Genomic DNA, 24,911 nt, shown 5'->3' with positions numbered 1-24,911 from the left:
AGGCTTTCCTGGGTCCACACGTGAGCCGTGCAGAGCGTCTTCTCCGTCCCCAGAGTTCGTGAGGACCCCTGAGATGAAAGGCATCTGGATGGGCGTCCTTTGCTCAGAAGCCAGGCCCTCCCGGAGTGGGGGGCAGACAGTTCTGTGCACCCACCCACACAGAGACTCCGTCCTTGGTCCCACGGACACACGCGGCCTTGTGAACACCAGGACACGTGACCGCCGCCCGCTGAGCCCTGACTAGCAGCCCGTGGCTCCCGCGGTGGGCGCTGGCATTTGGCGCTGGGTGGCATCGCCTGAGCCGCCGGGGGCCAGCCCAGTGCTGGGAGCAAGGACCCCCGGAGCTCCCCTCAGGGTGGGGGTCCTTCTCCTCCACGGGGCTGGGCTCTGCCGTGTGTCCTCCCCCTGAGCCAGAAGGACGTAGCGGAGTGCCTGTGCACCCCTGTCCCCGGACACGTCACAGAGGTTAACGGAGACCTCCAGGCCCGGGGCTCACGCGGGGCAGCCAGCGGCGTGAACGGGAGAGCTGGCTCAGCTGTGGGATTCCCAGGGTCTCAGACCAGCCCTTTTTTGTTTCAAGAGAAGCCGGAAATTAGGGTTTTAATGTGAAATCCCCCAACGGCAAATACCTCAAGATCTTTAAAAAAATAAAATAAAATCGTTCCCACGCCGCCTTTGCTTGGTGGCAGCCCCCGTGTGCTGCCCCCGGTCCAGGATGGCACAGCCCACCCCCCACGGGGATCCCCTCCCGCCTCTGTCCCCAGCTCTCCGGGCTGCCGGATGAGGGGCTCGGCCTGGGTGACAGACAATGCCAAGGCCTCAGGCTGTCAGAGAACACAGGTGCCCACCGGGCCAGGGTTGGCAAGAGGGTGCCGCGGTGTTCCCGGTGTCCTAGGTGGACTCAGGGACATCACACCCTTGCTGGCTTCTTCCTCAGCCAGCACCCTGGGGATGGAGGTCATGATGGAGGCAGGGCGTGATTCGGGGGTGCTTCCGGGTGTCACGAGCCCAGCCCCTCCGGCTGGGACCCGGCCTCCATGCATGTGTGACAGAGCTGTGCTGTGTCTGTTTCAGGATTCCCCTATTCCAAATCTGACCCTCTCCCAGGACACGGAAAGAATGGCTTGGACCACCGGGTAGGTACTTGACCCCTCCCTGGCTCGTCGTATACTAACCATCACGTGCCGTGAGCCTGAGCGTGGTGCCCACAAGGCCGGAAGGAGGGGCCCGAGGACCCCGCTCACCCACCACCTCCGCCTGCTGCCCTGCGGACCAGGGTCAGGCCAGAACAGGGACCCCCTCCCTCTCTCCCGTCTAACCCCGGCCCCTGGCTCCCAAGGAGACCTCAGTGCAGTGCGGAGAGGGAGACAGGGCCCATGCAGAATATTCCAACCCCCTGAGGGCCCTCCTGAGCCATGTCCTTCTCCTGTGACCTGGAGCCTAATAAGGGGCTTAAAGGGTCAGCTAGCTGGCGAGCAAGGGGCACCACAGTTCGCTTCTTTCCTGGACTGCATCGGCCCCTCCCTGTCACGGCCCTCACGACCGTCACCACAAGCGGTGCCTTTAACATCTGTGACTGTTACCATCATCCCTAATGCTGCCGTTTGCACCTGTAATTATTCCCGGATCCCACACTCCATAGCTGGTTTCCCTGGCTGCTCCCAGCTAAAGACTGGGGGGCCTTCCCCGTCCCGTCTTCCCATCCGGGACATTGGACTGGGAGCCCGGAGAGTTTGGCACCTGGCTTGTCCCCATGGAGGGGCTGGGTTCCTTTTTGTCGCTGTTCCCACAGCTTCACGAATCCCCAGTGAGGACCCCTGGGGTGGGGCGTGTGTGATGGCACCAGGGGCCCCCCCAACACACACAGTCCCGGGACACCCCATCTCCGCAACCTCTCTGCTGTCTGAGGGCATTTGTCCAAAACCGGGGCGAGTCATTCCACCAGGGCAGGCGCTCAGCAGTCAAGCCCCTGCGTGTTGCACGGCAGCGGTCTCGGCATAAAGTGTGGAACGCCCGGGACAGCCTCCTCCGGCCCCCAGGGCACACCTCGCACCCAGGGCCCTGGCCGCAGGGACACGTCCAAGAACAGGGACGATGCAGGCGTTTTCTTGGCCATCTGTGTCTTCCTCGGGCCCTGTCCGACCTGCTGCAGTGTCCAGCCTAGGCCCCGGCACCTCTGCATGGTTTTACTCTAGCAAAGCCCCCTTCCCACTAACCGCATTTCCTGCTCTGGAACGGGCCGAGTCAGGGCGCGCATGCCGCATGCTTCTCTCGATTGTCTCCTAAGGATTTCTCCACCCTTCATCTTCAGCGGACATCGGGGCGGGCATGGAGGGACAGGTAGGGGGCAGAGGACCCCCACAGCACCAGGAAATGTCAATCCTTGGTCTCAGGGTTAGGGCTCCTGAGGGTGGTGGGGAAACCATCCAGAATGTTCTCTGCACACCTGGAACAGCTGTTTTGTGACTCAGCGGCCCACGAGGGCGGTGGTGTTCCACCCCTCCAGCCAAGTCCTGGGCCTGTCCTTCAATATATAGAAGGAAATTAAGGAAGGAATGCTCGGCGTGTCTAGCCTTGCATCATTGGTGCCCGGACCACACATCCTCTGGGGAGATGCCCTCCTTGGTTCATGCTGGAATGACTTGGCTCGATGCCCCTGCAGAGAGGGCCACAGTCTCTCCACATGCCCCACCCCCGAAAGAGCTGGGAACAGCTGATCCAGACATTCCAGCATGGACGCGGCTTCACTCCCTCTCCCACAACTAGTGAGACCAGAGGCTTGAGGTTTACCGAGTCGAGAGCTAAGCCTCTGTGAGTGTTTCTCCTGCTGCCCTGAAGGGGGGGAAGGCTGTGCGTCCTGCAGATGTGGGGGTTGATAAAGGCAGGTGCATCCTTGTGGGAAGATCTTCAGCTTTTCACATGGCTTATGTGGGAGATTGGTGACTAGCGTTGGCGACTTTGCTTGGGGGTTCTTTTTCCCTGCAAAGGTTCTTTCCTGTTTTTTCAGACTTTCTCAGACTTTTATGTAATTTCATGCCTATTTCTCAGTGGGAAGACCAGATAATTGAGCTTTTGAATGACCAGCCTTTTACAGCATTGCCAGGCTCAGCACCTGGATGTGGTCACTCACTACTGTCTGTGGCCACTTGTTAGTTTGTTTTTGGTGTGTCTCTACTTCCAGAAAGGATTCTAGGTGGCCCTAAGTAAAAACACAGGTGCACTGAGCCTGGACACCCATAAACCCCAAATCACAAAGGAGCAGAGGAGGAAGCCCTGAAAGAAATTATGCATCAGAACTATATCAGAAACAAAAGAACATTATACGAGCCAAAGCACTGAAGCTTAGGTCTGAGCTTCCTGGTAGGCAGGGCAAAAAGGGAAACATGGCCAGTTCTCATCCAATGGAAGGAAGGAGATCAGTTCATTGGGGGAGACAGAGGCTTCTAGTTCTTGCTTTGAGAGGCATTTGTCACAAGGGGCCACCACCCTGAGTCCCAGAGCTTGTTAAAATGTCCTGCTCACCAGCCTGCCAGAGGGCCTAGTCATGGTAGATGCTCTTTTCTCTGTGGAATAAATAAGACAGTAGCCCCCTGCCGCAGGCGTTCCTGTGGCCGAGGCAGCGTGGCTCCCGTGGTCTCTTATTAAGAGAACAACCACTGGCCACCAACAGGAAAACCCTGATGGCAAATATGAACAGATAGAATTCTCCTGCTGGAAGACAGAGGCTGCCAGATTATAGTAGTAACATAAAGAGGGGACACGTGTTTGTGACGACACACGTCCTCCAGCAGGTGTAGCATTTGTACATTGAAATGCGCCAAGCAGCACAGCAGTGCCAGGGACCCTCACAAAATACAAGAGGGGAGGCAATTTGAATATGGCATTTGGAATCAGACATGTGGATCTAGTGGACAAAAAAATAATAAAAGGCATATGGAGCAATTGAATAGTGCACACGGCAAACCATCTGCTCGGTATATGAGAAAAATCCGTACCTTTTGAATCAGGTTTTCACATGTCCATAAAGCATTTGCAAAAATGCCCGTGTACAAGGAAAACCTTAAAATGAAGATGTCCGATGTTTTCCAACGGTAGCACTGGAAGGACCACGTGTTGCACTGAGCCCCGAGTTCACAGCCCAGCTCTGCCACCAGCGGGTGTATGTCTTTGGGCAAGTCACTTATGTTTCCCGAGTCTCTACCTCCTGTCTTTAAAAGAATTATCCTTACCTCTTAAGATCACGGGGAGGACAAATAACAGTCAAAACATGAAATCTTCTCGTAAGCTCTACAGCGTGGCTTCCACAAGAGTGATTGTTATTAAAGCAAGTTCCTACCCCTTCCTACTTCCACACCGGTGGCTACTAGGTGACATATTCCAACATGAGTCTTAGCAAGACAGTAACGATGAGCCGTGAATGGCCGCAGTTTCATTCCTACTACTAACAATTCCAGCATCATTTTTGAGAAGCAAACCACAGGGGTCAAGATGTTTGCAGTTCTGTGTATTTGCCGTATGATCTGGGGCTCGTTCCTTAACCTCTCCAAGCCTCGTCTGTAAGACCATGACGATGATGCCCACCTCCGAGGCTGGCAGCCAAGGTTGTACAATGTGTCTGTGGGTAGCTGGTGCCTAGAAAACTCCAAACCAATGGGAGAGGTGAATAATCTGTTGCTTTTAAAGTCGCCAGGGCCTCTGTTGAGAACTGCAAGGGAATCAGCCGGGGGTGGGCCTGTGGAGCTCCCCTGGCCACCCCACATGTTAAGGAGTGACCCCAAGGCTCCCTTGCCCCAGAGAGGTCTTGAAGGTCCCAGGCACTTGGAGGGCCAAGGGTAGGCTGCTCTTGCCCTGCTCTGCACTGATCCGGTGCCGCCCTCCACCTGGAAGATGCCCTACCCCCTCTCCTGGGAGTCTCTGTTCGGCCTCAGAGCCTGGCGGACTGGAGGAAGCTGGTTTTGCTGCTAGGAAAGCGGTCTCTAACTGCCCTAGGCGGCCGTGGTGGCCTGAGAGTTCGTGGCCTGTGATGCAGGCAGTGGGCACTAGGGGGAGGCATCTCTCTTCCGCATCGCGGATGGGCCAGGCGGGAGAAGGCAAGCAGAGGGCAGGTTTGCTGCCTTTCTCGGGAACAGGTTCCCAGACCAGACAGGTGCGCCTGGGGGTGCTTCTTGGCACCCTGAGAAAATGCCTCAGAAACTGGTCTTGCAAACCCCTACGGAGAATTATTCTGTGACGATCGTGAGAGGGGGTGGGGGTGAGGGTGCCTGGCTCAGGGTCCCAGGGCTGAGACTAGGTAAGGCGGGTGAGGCACTTGCCAGAAGTCTCAGTAATCAAAGTAAATAATGTTCTAATGCGATGTTTTTTTAAAAATCCAAGTTAATGCAAGAAAATTTGTGATGAACAAAACACCAGATCTTTGACTAGAAACTGGCACCAGCCGTCCACTTCCGTGCTCGCCCAATCACCACCCTTGGGTCCCCTGTTTGGAATGAGGACTTTGGGCTCGGGGCTCTCTGGGCCCGTCCCCTGCCTGCACGCTCTACAGGATCATTCCTGCTCCTCGCGTGTCACTCCTCTACCCTAAGAAGTGGTGCCTACCACGCTTTCCTGGTTGCCCTGGACAGGGCGACACGCAACTCTCCCCCGGGACTGCAGGGCTGCCTTGAAACCCCACATGCGATCCCAGGAGTGCTGGCCCAGAGCACCAAGCCGGTGCCAGACCCGGCAGCAGGGGCTGGGCCTGCAGGGACCGTGTTCTCCCTGCAGCTCCGTGGACTGCAGGCCGTGGCAGCGCTTGCCTCGCACCGTACATGCCAGGCACGGGAGTTGGGGGTAGGGACACGGGGGCTCAGGATCTGCTTTTAGTAGCTTGTGGGGTGATTTTTTCAGGCGGGCAGAAGGGAAGAGAATTCCCGGCATGGGTGGTGGAGACGAATGGAAATGGCAGTCTGCTGACGAATGCTGTGAATGAGGCAGGCACCTGCTCCCTCGGAGTGTCCCCACCTGAGTGCCATCCTGTCACGGCTGCTCGGGGCATGCAGGGCTCTATCCAGGGGCTGTACGGACCGGGCCTTCTGGGAGCCTGGGGCCCACCGGGTCTGGAGGGGAGCAGAGGTCCCCATGGGCCGGCCTCCATGCCGGCTGGGCCGCGCCCCTCGCGGGCCGCAGGGCGCAGGGAGTAGGCACGAGGCAGCGGCTCGAAAGGCAAGCGGGAGAGCTGGGACAGGCAGGGTCCACGGCCGCCTGGAAGGCAGGGAGACGCGTGTGAGTGAACCTGCCAAGTGGGCTCCAGCACAGCCCTTCCAGAGCCGAGGCTCTGGGGACTCTGGGGAGCCCCCCCCTCCTCCCACCCGGGCTGGGCAGCACCAAGGCGCAACCACCCACCAGAGCAGCCTGCCTCCTGCCGCCCTCTCTCTTTCTCTTCCAGAATGCCAATCTGGCCCCTTGTGGAGCAGACCCGGATGCCAGCTGGGGCACTCGAGGTACAAGACGCGGGGACCCCTGTGGGTCTCTGGCTGGGGCAGGGGTCACTTATACGTTTCCACAAGTCTCGTTCTGAGACGGGCCCCTCCAGGGCCAGCTGGCAAAGGCTCTGAGCATCGTGCAGTGGGGGGGGGGCATGGGGGTGTTCGTTTCCGCTCGAGGAGCCAGTTACCTCCATTCTTTGTTACCTGAGGTGCTCCCTTCCCTTCTCTTCATCCTTGAGTATGGCCGGCCCTGTCCTGATGTGTTGTCACTCTGGTCACTGGGGAGAGAGATGTGTGTTGGGATAGCCAGCCTGTACCGGGACTGAGGCCAACCTAATCACCCACCGTTACATTTCATGGCAATAACAGAAGAAGCATCACAACAAAACACCCCTGGGGTCTGAGTCGAATGAGTTCGGGTCCCATCCTGCCCCCCCCACCTGCTCCGCCATGGGGGCCTCCTGGGCTTCGAACAAGGAAGGTTGCTTGCCAGGAGGCTGGTGTTCCCCGCGTGGCCTGGGTCGCATGGCAGGTGCCTGACCAGGGGCTGTGTTAGCTCTGAGCCCCTCCTGTGTGGAGCCAAGCTCTCTCACCCCTGTCACACCGGAATGGCTCATTCTGGGCAGCGGAGCATTGGGGGCTCCAGCCAGCTCCCTCCACATGGCTCTCCAAGTCCCCGGGCTCAGAGCTGACCCGTCAGGGTGTCTTGTGGCCCGCTGGGACATTCGGGGACCAGCCCCTGTTGCCCAGGCCCCTTGTCAGGGTCTCCTTCCCAAGACCAGCTTGTGGCCCACGTCCTAGGCATACTGCTTTCTGAGGGTTCTATGTGCTCTGATCCATACGGGTCTATTTTCTGACATGACGATTTTAGTCTGGCAGAAAAGCCTTTTAAAAAGCGAGCATGTGGGGCTCAGTAATGTCAGGGAGGAGTTATGGGGTCAAGAAGATAAGAGTAAGAGGCCAAGGTGTCAGACCCTGTGCGACTGTCAGTGTCTGCTGTGCCCCCCAAACTGCCCTGGGATGTCCGCTCCACAAATGGGTAAACTGAGGCAGGCCACTTTCTGAGGGTGGCCCAGACCACCAGGGAGACAGCGTCACGCCCGAGGGACACAGGGCTGCGTCCGGCTCCCAGTCTGGCCTCCAGCCTCCTGACCATGCCTCCCGCTCTCAGCTTCCCTCTGGAGAATCTGCTCTCTGAGGGCTAATGCCCCCATGCAGGCCACCGGGGGTGGGGGTGGGGGTGGGGGTGGAGTCCCCAGGACGGGACCGCTTCTGCCATTGGGCCGCGTTCCGCGCTTTCTAAACCACCACGCGTGGCTTCTGCTCTCTCTCTTACAGAATACAAGGTAAGAGGGGCCACCCGCTGCCACGCCGACCTCTTCCTGCCACCACGCACCTGCCCAGGTTAAAAGTTCCTTTTGTTGTGGTTTCCTATGAAATGTGTGTGTCCGATGCCAGCGCAAGTATGTACCTCTCTGTTGGCCTTTGGCTCAGCCCTTTGGTCCCGGCACACGCCTGCTTCCTGGGGTGAACCTGCAGTTTCTTCTCCCCACAGATCTATCCTTATGACGCCCTCATTGTCACCAACCGAATTCGCGTCAAACTGCCCAAGGATGTGGACAGGACACGGCTGGAGGTAGGAGGGCGTCGGGGGGGGGGTGCGCAGTCCAGCTGGGTGTCCTCCACACACGCCTGTCCCTGGTGTCAGCTCTCAGCACCCCTGCGTGTTCCTGCGGGGTTGGGGGACAGCGCAAGGCCTGCGGCGGGCTCGGAGCCAAGGCCCCGCGTTGTTCCAAGGGCCGGAGAACGTGGGAGCGGACGCCAACACAGATGGCTTTGCAGAGGGCTCTGCTGTGTGCATCTGGCCAGGGAAGGCTCCGTGACCACGCTAGTCAGTGGTGCTCGTCTTTCCCCCGGGACTGACGTTGAGAAAGTGGTCACGGTCTGTGGGCTCTCATTGGGCCATATTCGAACCAAGCGAGAATAATAAACTCATCTCTGGAGAGCAAGTGTAGGCTTAAAAGGCCAACAGGACGTCAGCTCAGAGTAGGTATTTGGATGATACTTGTTGACTGAAAGGACTTTGCTGAGCACTTGCCATGAGCCGCGGGCCCGTGGCTGATCTGCAGGACTTAATCCCTAAAATCGTCCTACCGAGTAATCAATGTCCGTGCACTAGATTTCACCTCTGAACCCTGTCACGGGGCTTCGCTGCCTGTTGATGACCATCTTGCTGGGCGGTCCTAAAGGCTCTGTCTGTGCCCCAGGGCGTGGTTACAGGCACCCCAGAGCCAGGAGACAGCTTGGAGTCCTGGGACCCAGGACCCACGGGAGGGTGGTGGGCCACGCAGGCAGCAGGTGTCCTGCTGAAGGGAGGTGGGGCACCGTGGGTGGGGAGGAGGGGGCAGCATGGCCCAGCGAGCCCACACATGCCACAGTCAGACGGTGCTGTGAGCCCACCAGATCCTGCCATCATCTAGGACACGAGGGCGTCATGCCAGGCAAACAACCACAAAGGTGGAGGACACAGGAGCTCCTCCCGTAGGAGGCTGTCCGTTTAGCAGGACATTTGGATCTTACCCCACAGAAAAGGAAAGATCCTCGAAAAGTTCTGAACTATTGGGATAAGCACGGGTCAGGGGAGACTGGGGCAGGCAAGGTGGGAAGCAGGTATGTGAGTCCAGGGGAGCAGGGGGTCCTGGGACTCAGGCCCGGGTTCAGCTCTGGGACGTGGAGGTGGCCAGAGAGCACGTGTGCGCACAGCAGCCAGGAACCCATGAGGGCCGCCTCACACTTTGCGGGTACCTGCCGTGGGGAAGACAGGGTCCTAGGCTTCCTCTGCGTGGGGCTCAGGTATGACAGTCCCCACTTTCTCTGCAGGGGCTGTGCTCTTTGGCTCCTGCTGGGTGGAGTCCTTGTTAATTGGTGGTCATCTCCCCAGACTGGAGGGCGCCTATTTGCTGGGTGCCTTTGTTCCTTAAAGGGCCAAGCCCTGTGGGCTGGTTGTTCTCATCCCGAGAGCTGAGCCCAGAACAAGGTGCCCGGGGCTCCCGGCACAACGGTGGCCCCCAGGCCAGGAGCCCATTAGGACTAGCTGTTTCCCTCTTGGGACTGGGGTAACCTTTAAATGACACCCCCTTTTCTTTTTGCTAAATACTGAATGAGAGGTGCAAGATAGTGGTTAGTACCTCTAAATACTTGCTTTGAGCAAACTCTGAGGACTGGGTAATGGGTTAATCATCCATTCTCCAAGAACACACCCAAGGGTGCGTCCCTGTAATCACTCTCCTCTCATCGTCGCCGAGCGGGGAAGGAAGCTGGAAATGTTACCAGCGGTGGGGCACGTCCCACGTTCTTTGGGGCTCAGAGCCGGGAGGTGAGCCAGGAGTGGCGTAAGAGGGGCCGCATCCCAGCGGGACAGGAGGGCCCCTGATGTTTTTATTTCAGGAGAGAGAGCTTTATTTTTAATATAAAAACAATTTATAACTGTTGTAGAGCTCCAGAAAAATGCAAAGAAGAACGCAAACATCACACGGAATTCCCCCACCGAGTTACAATTCCTGTTAGCACCGCGGTGGACAGGATTCCAGAAATCTCTTTTTGTACAAATACCCAAAATCGCTGAATCTAATTTTTGATAAGTAGGTTCACGCTCTTTATGTAGTTCAATATCAGCTTTTTAAAAAGGATTTTATTTATTTATTTGAGAGAGAGAGAACACGGGTGGGGGTGGGGAGTAGCAGAGGGAGAGAGAGAAGCAGGCTCCCCGCTGAGCAGGAAGCCCAATGTGGGGCTGGATCCCAGGACCCTGGGATCATGACCTGGGCCAAACGAAGGCAGATGCTTCACCGACTGACCCCCCAGGTGCCCGTGATATCAGCTTTTTTTTTCTCTTGAGTTTGACGTGAACATTTTCCCAGGCCAGTTAATAGGGATCTGCTCATCCTTGTAAATGGCTGTCTGGTGGTCCCACGTCCACACTGGGGAGGGTCCAAAAGGCCAGGCTGTAGAGCGGCAGATGGGGCTTCTGCTTGCGCCCCACCGGCTGGAGCTCAATCCCACGGCAAAGCTCCGTGCGAGGCAGCCTGTCCGTGTTGCATGGCCAGCAAGAGGAGAGGATGGATTTGGCAGACAGCTGGTGAGCCCAGCTCATCTCTGTAGGGTCAGTCTCTGGAAGGAGGACTGGCAAGTTCTCGACCCTGGCTCCTAGAATGCTTTGGTGACTCTCATTCATTTGCTGAGTTTGTGCCAGGCACTGAGCTGGGTCCTGGGATGAGTGATGAGCAAAAACCACATGAGCTCTGCCCTCCCAGACTCAGTGTGATGGGGGAGACAGAACCCATCAGCGGATGCCCCAAATGAGTGTGTGTAATTATATACCAAGATAAGGGCTCAAAGGGGAGGAACATGGGCCATTGAAAATGGGTAGAAGTTGACTGGGTGTAGTAAGTGTTGTGTTAGCGTGTGTGTGTGTGTGTGTGTGTGTGTGTGCACATACGTCCATGTGTGTAAGGCGAGGGAGGCCCACAGGAAGAGAATTCCAGGAAGTGCAGACTGCATGTGCAAAGGCCCTGGGGCAGGAAGAAGCAGGGGCTATTTGAGGAAGAACTTTAAGGAGGCTAACCTGTCTGTACTTAAGCAGGGTGAAGGTAAGAATGGGGCCAGGCCTTACAGGGCCCTGGGCCATGTTAAGCAGTGTGGATTTTAGTCTTAAGGACAATGGCTTTTAAGTTGAGGGACTCCCTGCTAGGTTTGTTATTCAAAATAACAACGAGGCTGCACTGTGAGGCCCAGATTGGCCCTGTGGATACAGGAGACTGGGAGGCAATTGAGTCATCCAGGCAAGAGACGCTGGCATCTCAGACGGTGGGGTGGGGACGGTGTCGGGGCGAGAAGTGGGCGGATCTGGGGTTTGGGCACTATTTGGGAGGTCAAGGTGGCAGGACTGGGTCATGGAGTGTGCAGAGTGGTGAGTGGCAGGGATTTGTCTGGCGTCACTCCAGGGCGGCGGGATGGGGTGGGTGTGGTGGCTGCCCCTGCGTGGAGAAGGATGAGCTGGGACCGTGACGATGATGGATGTGACGGGGTTGGCCAGGGAGATTCAGGGTGGTTAGCCTGGAGAAATGAAAGGTTCCTGATAGGGGCCCATAGCACATAGTGGGTGCTCCGTAAATGTTGGCGACATATGGAGGAGGAATGGCAGTCCTTGGCAGCTCTGGAAGTGTGGTCACAGGGAAGTATGGTCAGATGAAGTGTGTGACCCCAGTGGGCAGGCAGACTTTCTGGGAGACCCATTGGAGGCCTGGCTGAGTGCCGTTCCTGAGAACCAGGGCTCTCTGTCCTAGAGGGTGTGGGCCCTGGCTCCTGGCCACAGGACCTGAGGGCCTCATGCGTTGGAAGATCTCAGGCCCTTGCTGCATTTGATGGTTACCCTCCAAGGGTCTGCTTCCAGGAGCAGAAGGAGTCTTGACTGTCGCTGGGCGGAATCAGATATCCTGAGGCCACTCCTGGCACATCTCTGCGCGGCCCTTGCCGGAAGACATCACCATGCCGCTCATGCATCAGTCTCTCGCCATGCGAGGGCGGCATCCTGATGCGGGGAGATCACACGTTGTTCAGGATGACCGTCTGCTGTGCCCCGGCTCGTCAGTGCACACCCAGGGACATTCTGCTCCGTAGCTAGGACACTGTCCCAGCCAAGTCTCTAGAGAGACAGAGCCAGTAGGAGATAAACAGGTGAGCAGGCAGACAACACAGACATGGATGTATTTTCAGGAATTGGCTCGTGTTGCTGTGGGGGCAGGCTGGCCGGCTGCAGACCCAGGCCAGAGCTGACGCTTCGAAGCAGAATTTCTTTCCCGGGAAGTGGCCGGTTTTGCTTGTAAGGCCTCCCGCAGATTGGTGAGGCCTCTCCGGTACCGAGGCTAAGCTTTACTAACGGGAAGCCCATCTACAGAAGTCTTTCTAGCAGCCCCTAGACTAGTGTTTGGCCACACAGCTGGGTACCACACCTGGCGAGGCTGGCACAGAAAGGGCAGCCACCATGGGAAGCAAAGGAGTGAATGAGAACAAAAGGGGCCTGGGGGCGTGGCCCGGGGAGTCCTTGGAGGGCCCTCCAGACCCGACACACGCAGGGTTTGCAAGCGCTCAGGTCTGCACTGCTTAGGGAGCAGCCCCTTGCAGAGGCGTCTTGTGGTTTCTGGACTGTCCCCACCAGACCTTGAGGCTAAATGCACCCCTGAGTTTGCTCCAACAGTAAGAACCCAAGTCAGAATGTGCCTAAAAAAAAAAAAGAACCCTGTAGTTAAGAATATGTCCTTTGTTTAAACTCATCCAACTGGTCTGGTGAGAATCTGATAGACTGATGACAGCAGCCCAGTGTGTGCCCAGTGTGAGGGTCTGGGAGCCTCTGAGAGACAGGGCCACAGAGAATCCAGCACTTCGGGTGCTCCCAGGTCTGAGCATGAGCAGTCCTCCGAGGGCAGGCCAAGTGGCAGGGATTGCAGGGGTGGAGGATGGGAAGGAGGAAGGAACCACAGGAGAGAGGAAGGTAGACAGATAGAAGCAGACCACATGGAGGGGGGGAAGCTGGAAGGCAGTATGACAGGGACATGGGAGCAGAGTTTTGGATTCAGCGGTACACATGGCCAACAGAGATTGTCCCTGGAGGAGGGTGGGAGACCAGGCTGAACAGGCAGGCCTGTGCCCACCCTCATGGAGCTGGGAGCTAGATGAGGTCAGCAATGACCAGGTCAACAGGGGCCTGATTGGCCAAGGCAACCCAGGAGGGTCCCCTGGAGGAGGGGGCATTTGAGCTGGGACCTATAGGATGAGGAAGAGCCATTGTGTGAAGTGAAAGATCATTGCAGGCCTTGGGGTGGCAAAGAGCCTGGCATGTTCTAGAACCCACCATGGAGCAGAGTGGTGGCAGGAGAGGTGGGCAAGGACACATGATGGTGATGCAGGGCCTCAAATACCTGACGGCCATGTCACTCCGTCTGGCATAGCCTGCATCCCCTCCCTACCACACGGGCTCTGGGAGAGGTCACGTGACTGTGTGCGGAGTGCTCCCAGCTCTCCCCAGGCACAGGCCAACACTCCACAAATGGCAATGGCCATTGTCATGTTGACAGTGATGTCATTGTGACAGTGATGTCGTGGGTACCATGATGCCATGTTGCAATGATAATGATGCCATGCTGATGATGACGTCGTTGTGATGATGATATCGTTGTATCGGTGACGTCTTGATGACGATGACGTGGTGATGATGATGATACCATAATGTGATGATGTCGTGAAGACGGTGATGTCGTAGTGACGGTGATGCCATGATACGATGATGTCATTAGCAGGGGCCTCGGGCTAAGGGGCTGAAGCTTCAGAGTGTGGCCCCACTCAGTGGGACTTGCTCTGCAGCAGGCCCCCTCTTCTCGCGGGCTAAGCCATGTGAGTGAGCAGGGCTGCACCGTGGAGCCCAGTCCTCCAGAGAAAAGCGGCCCCACCCTGGCACATCCCACACCAGTGCAGGGCCCAGCAGTGCCTAGTGGGCTGGGTGGAAGGAGCAGGTAAGGGTCCCTCCCAGGAGCACAGCTGAGCTTGGAGAAGTGAGGGGCTGTTGGAAGTGCCCTGCAGGGTGAAGGCTGGAGTAGGGACAGGCTGGTTCCAGCCTGGCGCAGAGGCAGCATGGCCCCGAGGGGGCTCTCCGGCCACTGGGCCCCTCCAGGCTTCTCTAGGCTTCCTGGTCTGGCTCTGTGTCTTCTTGGCTGTGTGACCTTGGGTGAGGCCCATGACCTCTCTGAGCCAGGGTTTCCTGGGGCCGTAAAATGAGGAGGATCTCAGGATGTGAGGATGGTGATAGATGCAGCGAAGGCTCTCACCCCAGCCTGGCCCGTGGTCCTCAGTCGGTGCAGAATTGCGGGGTTTGCGTCCCTAACTGGGACCCCAACGTGGGCCTCACGATGTCCACGGAGCTCCCTGACACTGGGCACCAGGACTGTATGAATGATGTGTTTCTACCAGGATGGGCCACTTCACCAGTGTCACCCAGAAAAAGTTGGGGATTTCTGCCACCAAAGGGATAGAGTGGATGGCCAGGCCTCATGGCCGGCAGGCCTGCGTTGAGCCCTTCTTGCAAGGGAAGCTCTGTGCACCTGCCCGCACAAGGGTCTGGGAACGCTGCAGGGGCACGCAGCAGGTCTGGCTCCTTAGGAAGCTCCCTAGGCCCCCAGGCAGAGTCTGGGTTTCCAACGTGTTCTTTGTGGGCTGTGTCACACCGGGGTGTCCCATGTCTGCAGCTGGGTCTGCAGCCTTGCACGAAGGAGCTGACTGTGGGAGTGCCCTGTGCCTCACACACCGACCACTCACTGCCCTCCTCTCCGTGTGAGCCCAACGGGAGAAGGAGTGTGCACGTCGGGGGTCGGGGCGGCTCCTCCGATGAGCTCCTGCGCGAGCTGGTGGCCAGTGCTTATGAGTCACACGTTCAGGAAGCCTCCACCGATGGGTCCCATCACAGCGTGAAGTCAGAGATTCATTTCCCTTAGAGAACAACCTTCTGGCCGTAAGATGCTGGCAGAAAGATCGTTCATGCTTTATAAGGCAATGAGGCTTCTGGGTCACCAGTGTCCCCTCGACGAGGTCCTCCTACATCATCCCTGGTCCCGCAGCCCTCACAGGGACCAAAGTGCTTTCTGAGCTGCCACCCCACCTGAGTGAGATCTCCGTGGGGTGAGGGCAGCCGGGTCAGGTTTAGTCCTGCATCCCAGCACCACCACCCCACCCCCGCAGTGACTAGAAGAGAGGCGGAGAGCAGGGGCAGAGCTCAGCCTCCACACGGCCAGCGCCGGCAGTCCTGCAGCCCACTAGTGCCTGCGAGCGCGCCGCGCTGGTTCCGGGGCACAGGTATAGGAGTCCCCTGTCCCTGCCCGGGGTGCCCGTGACCTCGGGAACCACAGCTCAGGCCTCTCAGCGGCTGTAGGGCTGCTCCTCCTGCTAGATTTCCGGAGTTTTGCATGCTGGTCGTTAAACCCAGCCACTGCTGAAAATTAAGTAAACTTTCAATGACATAAGTTATATTCAAAGCAAAGGTACTAACTACTCCGTCGGCCCTAACTCCTTTACTATGGTGACTACCGTCCACGCTCTCGAGGTTGCGAACGCCGACCGCACCTGTACAGGGGGAGCGTTCTGGGGCCGTGTGCTGCTAGGCCCTCTGCCCAGCTCTGCCCTCGGTGACCTCGCATTGGCAGCTTGAGACTGGGGCTGGTGTGAGAAAGAGGCCTGGGGGCTCTGGGAGCCTGCGGTGAGGGTGCAGTCAGGAGAGGTTTCCTGGAGGAGCCGAGACCCACGGCCAGGTCTGAGCAGTGAGCAGGAGCTGCCTGGACACACGAGGAGGGGCTGGCGTTCCAAGGGTAAAAGAGTGGAAGCAGGCAGAGAGGTGCTTGTTCCCACTTTCCAGAATCAAAACTGAGGTCAGGTCACGCAGCACAGCAGGACTGGGCTGGAGCCGCGACCGGAAGCCCGGTGGGCCTGGAGGCCTTTGCATGCTGCCCCGGGAGGTCATATGTCAGCAGACCCCTGGCAAAGCATGTAGGTCCCTGCCATGCTGCAGAAGTGGCCTCCTCCACAGGGGCACTTCTTGGGGAGCCCAGTGCACCCCAGGAGTGAGGCTGTGCCAGAATGAGGCCAACCCACCCTCTACAAGGCGCCACAGCCTGGGCTTCCTCCCTGCCTGCTCAGGAAGGAGGTCGGCTGCCTGACCTTGACAGGCATCTGGGGGTCAGGCTGCCCTGCCTCCTGGGGAGCCTTCAGGAGCCAGGGCCAGGGGAGTGGGCCTCGGGTCAGAAAGCTGGCTCCAGCCACTGGGGTCAGCTGTACCCCACGTGCCCCACCTGCTACGGGGCACAGGCTGAAGGATGGCTCCTGAGGCTGCACATGACCTTGAGCGAGTTTATCTTGAATGCCGATCTGAGCAGGGCCCCCAGCTCCTTCTCAACTAGGTGGCAGTGGAGACCCATCGGGATGAGCTCCGACACTTGGGATCACACAGCTAGAGCCGGGGTGGGGAGAGGGGGGTGGTGAAGAGATGCCCTGCTGGCATTCCTCATCTGACCCTTGCCTGGCCCTCCAGAGTCCTCAGGCAGCTAAATTCTCTTCTTGCTCTGCAGACGAGGTTGGCGGTCCCCGCTAGCCTCTAGGACTTCCCCTTACCCCAAGCATTCCCAGACCCAGCTACCATCATCGGCTCTGGGAGGCGTGTATGCTAAGCCCACCTTGGCCGGTCTCTGTGGGCCCAGCATTGTCAGCTCTGACAAGCGCCTCAGGTAATTGGCAAGGCGTGTGGGGCTGGGAACTCAGCTGGGACCCCAGGTAGCATCCTTCCCTCTCTCTCCTAATCCCACCCCTGTCTTCCCTGCCCTGGAGTGGGCTCCTGGTTGCAGCATCTTGGTCCCAAGAGTGCAGGTGGGCTGTGTGGGACCTGTAGTGACAGGGCTCTGCGGCTCCTCAAGTGCCCCCCCGGCTCCCCTGGCAGGGCTCCCAGCTGCCACTGGCCCCCTTGCCCTGGCTGGGGGGACTCCCCGGCCTGAGCGCATAGTCACCCCTCAGCACCGTCCTCCCCACCTCCGGGATACCATGGCTCTCCCCTTGTCTCCCTCCTGCGTATCCCCAAGGTGGCTACCCCCTTAAACCGCTCAGCGTGGGGATCCCTGCCTGCTCTGTAGGACCACCTGTGGTTGCCTTTCGGGTCACCTCAGACCTCCCATGCTTGTCCGCTGAGGACAGCATGGAGAAGGCGGGACGCCTGCCCCCACGCCGGCTTCGGGCTCTGGACAGTCCCTGGATCCACTGCATATCTGTTCAGTCCCCCAGGGGCCTGTGCCCCCGGTGCGGCCAGGCCGCCAGTCGGTGCTGAGAGCAGTGGAAACAGTTTTCCTCTTATCTTTCCGTCTTCACATCTCGATTGCCCCACAGTGATTGGGAAGGTTGTGATTTGGTACCTGGAAGTGGGGTGCTATTGTCCGATGACAATTCCGTGTCTCCGTGGACTGGCCGTGGACTCCTCAGCACGTTGACGTCCACACTGCACTGATGGTTCATTTCTGGTGAGCGCCGGGATCTCTCCCCGTGTGCAAGCAGGCGCAAGAGGGCAGCTGGCGGCCCCTTCCTGGTGGAGACTCGCTGGACAGGGTGTTTGCATGTGTGTGTGTATGTGTGTGTGTGTGTGTGTCCCTGTGTCAGTGTGTGTGTGTCTCTGTGTGTCTGTGCATGTGTGTGTCCGTGTCTATGTGTGTGTGTCTCTGTGTCCGTGTCTGTGTGTGTCCGTGTATATGTGTGTGTGTCTCTGTGTCCGTGTCTGTGTGTGTCCGTATATATGTGTGGCCATGCGTGTGCACACACGCACGTGCTGAGTACTCTGGGCCCAGGTTCAACTAGGAGCCTTCAGTGACGCACACGAGAGTGAGGGTGTCCTGCATTCCCTCCTCCGGGTCATGCCAACAACCGGGCTCCAGAACCCACCGCCTGCCACACGGATTTGGGGATTTCTGTGAACGCATGAATGGTAACGATGGGTGTCTAAGCTTTTTGTGGCTCACCTGTGTCTTCACCTCTGTATCTCTGGACCATCACGACCTTTACTATGCGTAGTTTTTACAGTCAAAGAAACCATGTTTTGGGGGCAAGAATTGTTTTCTTTAATCGTCAAATTCACCCTGTTGACCACTTTACCGTTTAGAAGCCCGTGGCCTTTAGCACACGTTGTGCAGCCACCTCCTTGGTTGAGTTCCGGAACATTTTCATGCCCCCGAAAGGAAACGCTGTCCCGTCGAGCAGTCAGTGCCCCCTCCCGTCCGTCCCCAGCCCTGGCAGCCGCTTCTCTGTTCCCGGTCCCTGTGGCTTTGCCCCTTCTGGAAGCTCCGCAGAAACGGAATCACACGCTCTGTGGCCTTTTGAGTCTGGCCTCGGTCACAGGCCCTCCTGTTGCACGCGGCGTCCGAGCTGCTGCGCGCGTCAGGCCTTCCTACTTCTCGCGGCTGGGCGACACTCCACCGTGCGCGGACCGCGCTTCGTCCGTGCGTGGGCGGCTGGTTGTTCCCTGTTTTGGCTGCTGTGAATCATGCCGGTGTGCCCAGGGGCGTGCGGGTACGCGCTGGAGCCCCGTTCAGTCGGGCCCCTAACCGAGGCTCCTTCTCTAGGTTTGTGACGTGTGCTGCAACGTGGGAACTGCAGGGATGCAGAGGGAACACCGGGATCTGGAAGGCCCCGGGCACGCAGGAGAGCCCACGGCCTCCTGGGCTTCTGGACAGCCCAGCAGCCCGGAGCTGGCCCGGCGGCGTGCGCTGCAGAGCTCCTCACTGTTCCTCTCTGGGTGCTTGTTTGTTTACAGAGGCACCTGTCGCCCGAGGACTTCCAGGAAGTGTTTGGGATGAGCGTGGAAGAGTTTGACCGCCTGGCCCTCTGGAAGAGGAATGACCTCAAGAAGAAAGCCCTATTGTTTTGACGGCCACCCGTGTGTGTGACCACACGCGTGCCAGCGGCAGAGCACGAGACGCCCGGCAAGAACCACGAAAACCCCTCCTATTGCACCTGGCTCTGGCTTCTCTGTGTCCACGGGGGCGGGCGGTGGGCCCCTGGAGAGGGGTGGGCTGGAGGCTGGGGCAGGAGGCAGTCCCAGAGTTCTGTTTCTGCCTGCAACACTCCTGCCCCTGGTTCAGAGCCCAGAGCCTTGCTTTGCACTGCTCCTTCCCCGCTGTTGCTTGGCATCAGGGAGATTCTTCGATGTAGCTGTCCCAGGAGATCAAGGAACATTTCCACGACATGCAGCCCACCTTCCCGACCCCTGTGCAGTGCCCGGCTCCCCGCACTTGGCCCTGGAGGTGCAGAGGGGCCTTGACTTGGGAGTTGGGGAGGTTGGTCAATGACAGTCGCTGACACGATCGTGGGGGGATGGGCACCTGGCTCCCATTGGCTGCTCACCCCCACCCCCTTGCTCGGCCCTGGGCAGGCACGGTCTTGTGCACAGAGAGGCCAGGCCAGGGCAAGTGCTGAACAGCACCCCGAGCTGCACGAAGGCAAATGCGGGTGCATGATTCTTGCAGCGCTTGTGATGAGTCTGTGTTTAGGGACAAACGTCCGCCTGACAGGGTACCTTCAGCCAGGGTCCTCCATACACTGCATTTTTCTTCCAAATCATCCCCTAGATGCCTAAATGATATCTTTAAAGTAACACAGAAGTTTTTATTTTATTAAAGAGCATAGTCTACTTAAACAGAAGACGACATATATAGAATTCCATTTTATGGTCCCACGGAAGGGGAGCGCCTCCAGCCTTATTCTCCACTGTTCGGATCTGTGTGTTTTTGCTCCTTGGTGTGCTCGTAACACTAAGGGCTCCTTGTCATCTTTTTTTCCATTTTTTTTTCCTTTTTCACCTGTCACACGGGTGCCCTTAAGGGCAGCCCTCGCCCACGTAACGCCCACATAACGCCCATGTAATGCTCTTCGTAAGTATGTGTGACATGTAGCCACCACTGTCTGCCTCACTGTTACTCTCCACATCTTGGAGGGAGAACATCCCCTTCTGCTGGCCAGAATAAAGGATTTCCATGCACCCAGCCTAATACCCACCATAGCCCTTGGTGAGTCCGTCTTTCCCACGGTGAAACATAGCCCCTCCGGGTGAAGCCTCGTGCATGTGTCTGTGGTCCTGAGACAGGCACCTGGCCGCTCCTCTGGCCTGCAAGGTCAGCACAGGGTCCCGCAGCAGAAGGCTGGGCCCCCACTGAAAAGTGTTCCTGTCTGTTGTTAGGTATAGGTAGGGCTGGTGCCTGTCACCGGATGCTTGTAACGTGGGTTGAGAGGTTTACAAAACACTGGGAAGGTGTCACTGAAGTCTGGTTCCCTGTCTTCTATGGAGCTGTGTCTTTCTGTGTGTCCTGGCCGTCCCGTCTGTGAGTTGGTGTGACTCAGATGCTTCCGGCCCCGCCACGCACCCCATCACGCACTGGCTTCCCACCAGCCCGGCTTGGGCAGGGAGGCGCGTTTCCAGCACCTACTGCGCTTCCTTCCCCTTCGCAGTCTGAGCCCCGAGTAACTGGAAACCCCCGTTTTCTCATCAGTGCAATGTCCTGTCAGCTCCCAGGGGAACCTGGAAAAATAAAGGATGGTGTATCCTAACGTGTGAAGGTGAAAGCCACTTCTCATCGACGTGTGTCATTTCTCAGCGCACGGACCCCTTCTGCTGGTGGAGCCTGGGGAGGGCGTCTGCAGAAAGCAGCGGCGCTGGACGGTGCACAGGGCAGGGGGTGCTGCTAGGGGCGGGACCCCCACCTGCATGGGGACGCCATGGGATGCCCCTCTTTTGGGGGACAGCAACTCAGGTGTACATCCCAGCCAGCACCACACACCAGTGGTAGAGAGGGGTGTGGGAGCTGATGCCAGCCCCCGTCGGGCTGGGGACACCAACCAGCAAACAGAGACAACAAGACTGACTGCTGCCCTCTCGGTAGGCCCCAGATACACACCGGAGGTCAGGGGAGGCTTTCTGAGACGGTGCTGCCCAACCTAAGTCTTGACAGACGAGGAAGCATTCCCAGTGGCCAATGAAGGAAAGGGCATTCCAGGCTGAGGGAACAGCAGAGCAGACACACTGAGCTGCAGATAGCCTCCCAGGTTCTGGAAACTTCTATAGCTGGTTATGGCTGGCGCACAGGGCTCAGAAAATGCATATAGGGCTCCCATGTAGGAGGGCCGGGCTGGTCTGCCCCACCGCAGTCTCCCATCCTGTTCTGCCGTTGAATGTTTCCCAATCTCTGTTTGAGCCTGCTCAGATTACAATAACAAAATCCCATAGGCTGAGTGGCTTAACTGAAGATCGGCTTCTCATAGTTGTGGCGTCTGGAAGTCCACGACTGAGGAGCATGCGTGATTGGGTTCTAGTGTCAGCCCGTCCCCGGCTTGCACACGCCTGCCTCTCACCATGTCCTCACTTGCAGACAGAGATGCTTTTTATCCAGCTTTCCCCCTGCAAGGGCACAGTCCCATCGCAAGGGCCCCACCCTCATGGCCTCATCACCTCCCTGAAGCCTCATCCCATGAGGGGCTAGGGCTTCCACATACGAACCTGGGGAACACAGACATTCAGACTGTAGCGTTCTTTAATCTCACCCCAGTGAACCTAATGACTGTTCTGAACTTCGGGTTTTCCCTCCATAAGCCGATCCACACGTACACCGTCTGCCCATCTTGGTAAATGGCACAATTCTATGCACCCCCTATTATGCAAGTCAGAAATGGGCGTGCGTCTCTCAGCCCCAAGGACCACCCACCGCGCACATCCCTCAGCATCTCTCCAGCTCTGCAGACAAGGTCAGGGGATCGTTCCCAGGGGAAGCACTCGCAGAGTGGAAGCTGGTACTCTGACCGGGATGCCTCTGGGACACAGGTGTGCCCCTGGCCCGTCCCAGACAGACCAGGGCACGGGGTCACCCTGACCACACTGAGTCCACCCTCACCCCTCCCTGGACGGACACCACAGCTCCCAGGCAGGCCATTCCCAGCCGACAGCTAGGGCCCCCACACAGCAGCCCACTCCGCACCAGGTCTTGGGGTCTATCCCATATGTCACAGCTACGAGCACTATCTTTGAGTTCCCTAAGGCAGCAAGTCTCCAGCCTTTGCACGTGCTCTCCTCCCTCCCAGGCAACGCCCCTCTCTCCCTTCTTGGTTCAGCTCAGACGTTCCCACTCCAGACAAGCCCCTCGCTGGCTCTTTTGGAAATCTGCACCCTGCCTGTGCCAGGATTCACGGCGCCCACCTGCCATCCCCACACTGGCCTCGGTCTAGTGACTCTTTCCTCCACCACCTGTAAAGCCTTGAGGGCTGAACCGTGCTCTGCAACCAGGGGATGAGGTCGGGATATGGTAATGAAATGGGGGCCCGACTGGACACTGTGCTGACAGCAGGCTGGTCCTTAGTTTCTGGGCTACCCTCCAGAGGGGAAAGCCGTCTACTCCATAAGTGAAAGCGGATTGTTGCAGAACTAGTTCCCATTCCCCTTGTCTCCCCCTCCCTGACCCCACCTGCGGTTGCAACCCAGCACAGCCCCTCCTGGGAAGAGCGCAGCCCTAGCCAGCACACTTCCTGCAAATTTAACAAGAAAGGACATCAGGGCTGCCTTGGTGGCCCCCAGAGCTGCCTAGCTATTGCTGAATTAGCTTTCATGAATAATAGAGGCTCCCTTTTCTTCTGCCTGAATCCCGAGGTCCAAGGAGCCTTCCTCAGCTGAACGTCATTCCTGAGAGCTCCCTTTAGCAGCCCTGCCTGCTGACAGCTCTTCCCGCCTCTGTTCCCCGAACATCTCTCTATTCTAACAAAATGTGCCCCATCATTCACCCTGGTCCATCCCGTGCTCAGGAGCCCACGGCAATGTCTCCGTAGCACACACTTGCCCACGCCAGCCCCTGCCTGGAAGGCCTCCCTGGGGGAGACCTCCGTGGCTGTTCCCTGCCTCCTTCACGGGTATCGCCTGGCCACCGACTCCCTCCACAGTCTCTTCCTCCCTCTTCCCCGCTTTCCCTTGTTTCTTAAGCAGCACCTCCCACTTCCCTCCCACACACGGTCACCCTTTCCAAAGGCTCTTTCCTCCACCTGGAATGCCCCGGCCAGCAATGCCCCCTCCTACTCACCCTTCAATACCCAGTGGAGTATCTTCTCCAAAGACTTCCATGATATGGCCCCCTCCCCAACCTGTTAGCACTCTTCTTTCCATCCAGATAGCCTAGTTCATCCACAAATATTTACTGAGCTGGGCATGCATAACAAAACAGAGATGAAAAAGACACTGTCCCTGACCTCAAGAATGGATCGCAAACCCATGGGGGAAATGTACTGTGAATTGCGTTCCTCACAAGCCCACCCAATGAAGCCCTAACCCCCAGTGTGACTACATTTAGAGATGGGGTCTGGAAGGAGGTGATTATGGTTAAATGAGGTCATAAGGGTGGGGCCCTGATCTGATAGGGCTGGTGCCTTATAAGAAGAGGAAGAAAGTTTCCTAAAAGGCCAGGTGAGGAAACAGCGAGGAAAGTGGGCATCTACAAAGCCGAGAAGAGCTCTCACTAGAAACCGAATTTGCTGGCAGATGATCTCCGACTTCCCAGGTTCCGGAACTGTGAGGGATAAATTTCCGTTGTTTAAGCCCTCAGTCCATGGTATTTTGTAACAGTGCATCTGACTGATACAAGACGGTCAAGGAACAGGCCATGGCAGTGCGGGCGGTGAGCTCTGGGAGAGTGTGGGCAGGAGCCTAGCGNGAGTGTGGGCAGGAGCCTAGCCGGGAGCAGGTGGGGTGGCGGGGAAGGCTTTCTACACCGAGCACCACTAGGGCTGAGTCCAGAAGGGTGAGTGGGAGTCAGAGTGAGAAAGATGGAAGGAGCATTGCAGGCCGAGGACACAGCTCACGTCAAGGTGAGAGGACAGGAAGCTCTGCCTGCTGCCTCCAGGAGCTGCCGGGTGTGGCTGGGGTGGGACGCGTTCCCTTCTCTGTGCTCCGCAGTAGCCTGGTTCTACCTGGGTTAGGACTCTTTCCCCATCAGCTCATAACTACCTGTACCCTCCACTGGGGAAATGCTGCCATGCCCTGCCTTGAGCCGCTTGGCACACACCATTTCTGTATAACACGTCGACCTTGTGTGCAAACATCTGTGTCTCCGGCCACGGGATCTGCTCTGCCTGCGTGAGGGGTAGGACCAGAACACCAGGGAGTAAATGCAGCTCTGGGAGCAGCTCTCAACCAGGGAGACTTCCCAGGTCTTCCCACACTGACTGGGACAACTCCGAGCTCGCCTCCCCTGGGACTCAGGGATGTGAGGGCTGCCAGGAACCCACTTTGCTGCCCCCCAATACTGCCCTCTGGTTCAGACACTCCCTATAAGTCCTATGAGGCTTTGGAGACCAGGCTGCCGGTTGAGGGGTGCCTCTCACCTGCCTGAATGCTGTCTTACCTTCCCTGTGCTAAGCGCTTGGTGGTCCTTCAAATGTCTCCGAGAGTTTTTCTGCTCTAGAGAAGAAGCTAAAGGGACAGCCTTTCAGTTGGGGTTTATGGTCACTCTCTGGGCTCGGATATTCTCCCACAGACCAAAGAGAGCCCCTAGCACCATGAGGAGTGGGGAGGTATCTCCCATCACTTTTGGGGGGTAAGGCTATTCCATCTGTATCTTCTTCTCTTTCAATGCTGACCAGCTATGGGTTCACCCAGCTCTGCTAACGGACAGCATTAGTTGTCTTACAATCAAGGGGTCGGCTTCTGGGCACTGGGTCACCCCCTTCTCTGGGTACTCCCAGCACACCTGCCAGCCCACTCTTGTTCAGAGCAAGAGAGCTGTTTCTCTGCCTCAGCCCATCCACCCAGGGCCCATTGCCGCCTGTAACCTTCCCTTCCAGTGGCTT

At 57.8% G+C, this 24,911-nt stretch overlaps 1 protein-coding gene across 10 annotated transcripts in view; it reads left to right on the top strand.

Annotated features, from left to right (window-relative positions):
* Positions 1-20,639, top strand: part of ABLIM2 (actin binding LIM protein family member 2) — a 142,533-nt gene extending 121,894 nt beyond the window's left edge. For all 10 annotated transcript variants that reach the window (XM_019796776.2, XM_019796783.2, XM_019796781.2 and 7 more), the window contains 5 exons: positions 1,075-1,136; positions 6,425-6,479; positions 7,803-7,810; positions 8,020-8,100; positions 18,850-20,639. In XM_019796776.2, the coding sequence (XP_019652335.1) occupies positions 1,075-1,136; positions 6,425-6,479; positions 7,803-7,810; positions 8,020-8,100; positions 18,850-18,963 (320 nt within the window). In that variant the 3' untranslated portion in view covers positions 18,964-20,639. The remainder of the gene's footprint in view (positions 1-1,074; positions 1,137-6,424; positions 6,480-7,802; positions 7,811-8,019; positions 8,101-18,849) is intronic.
* The last annotated feature ends 4,272 nt before the right edge of the window (positions 20,640-24,911 follow it).

Source organism: Ailuropoda melanoleuca, chromosome 11 (assembly GCF_002007445.2).
Source record: "Ailuropoda melanoleuca isolate Jingjing chromosome 11, ASM200744v2, whole genome shotgun sequence".
Taxonomy (NCBI): Eukaryota; Metazoa; Chordata; class Mammalia; order Carnivora; family Ursidae; genus Ailuropoda; species Ailuropoda melanoleuca.
The sequence above is the reverse complement of the archived record's forward strand: the minus strand, read 5'-3'. Positions and strand labels throughout refer to the sequence as shown.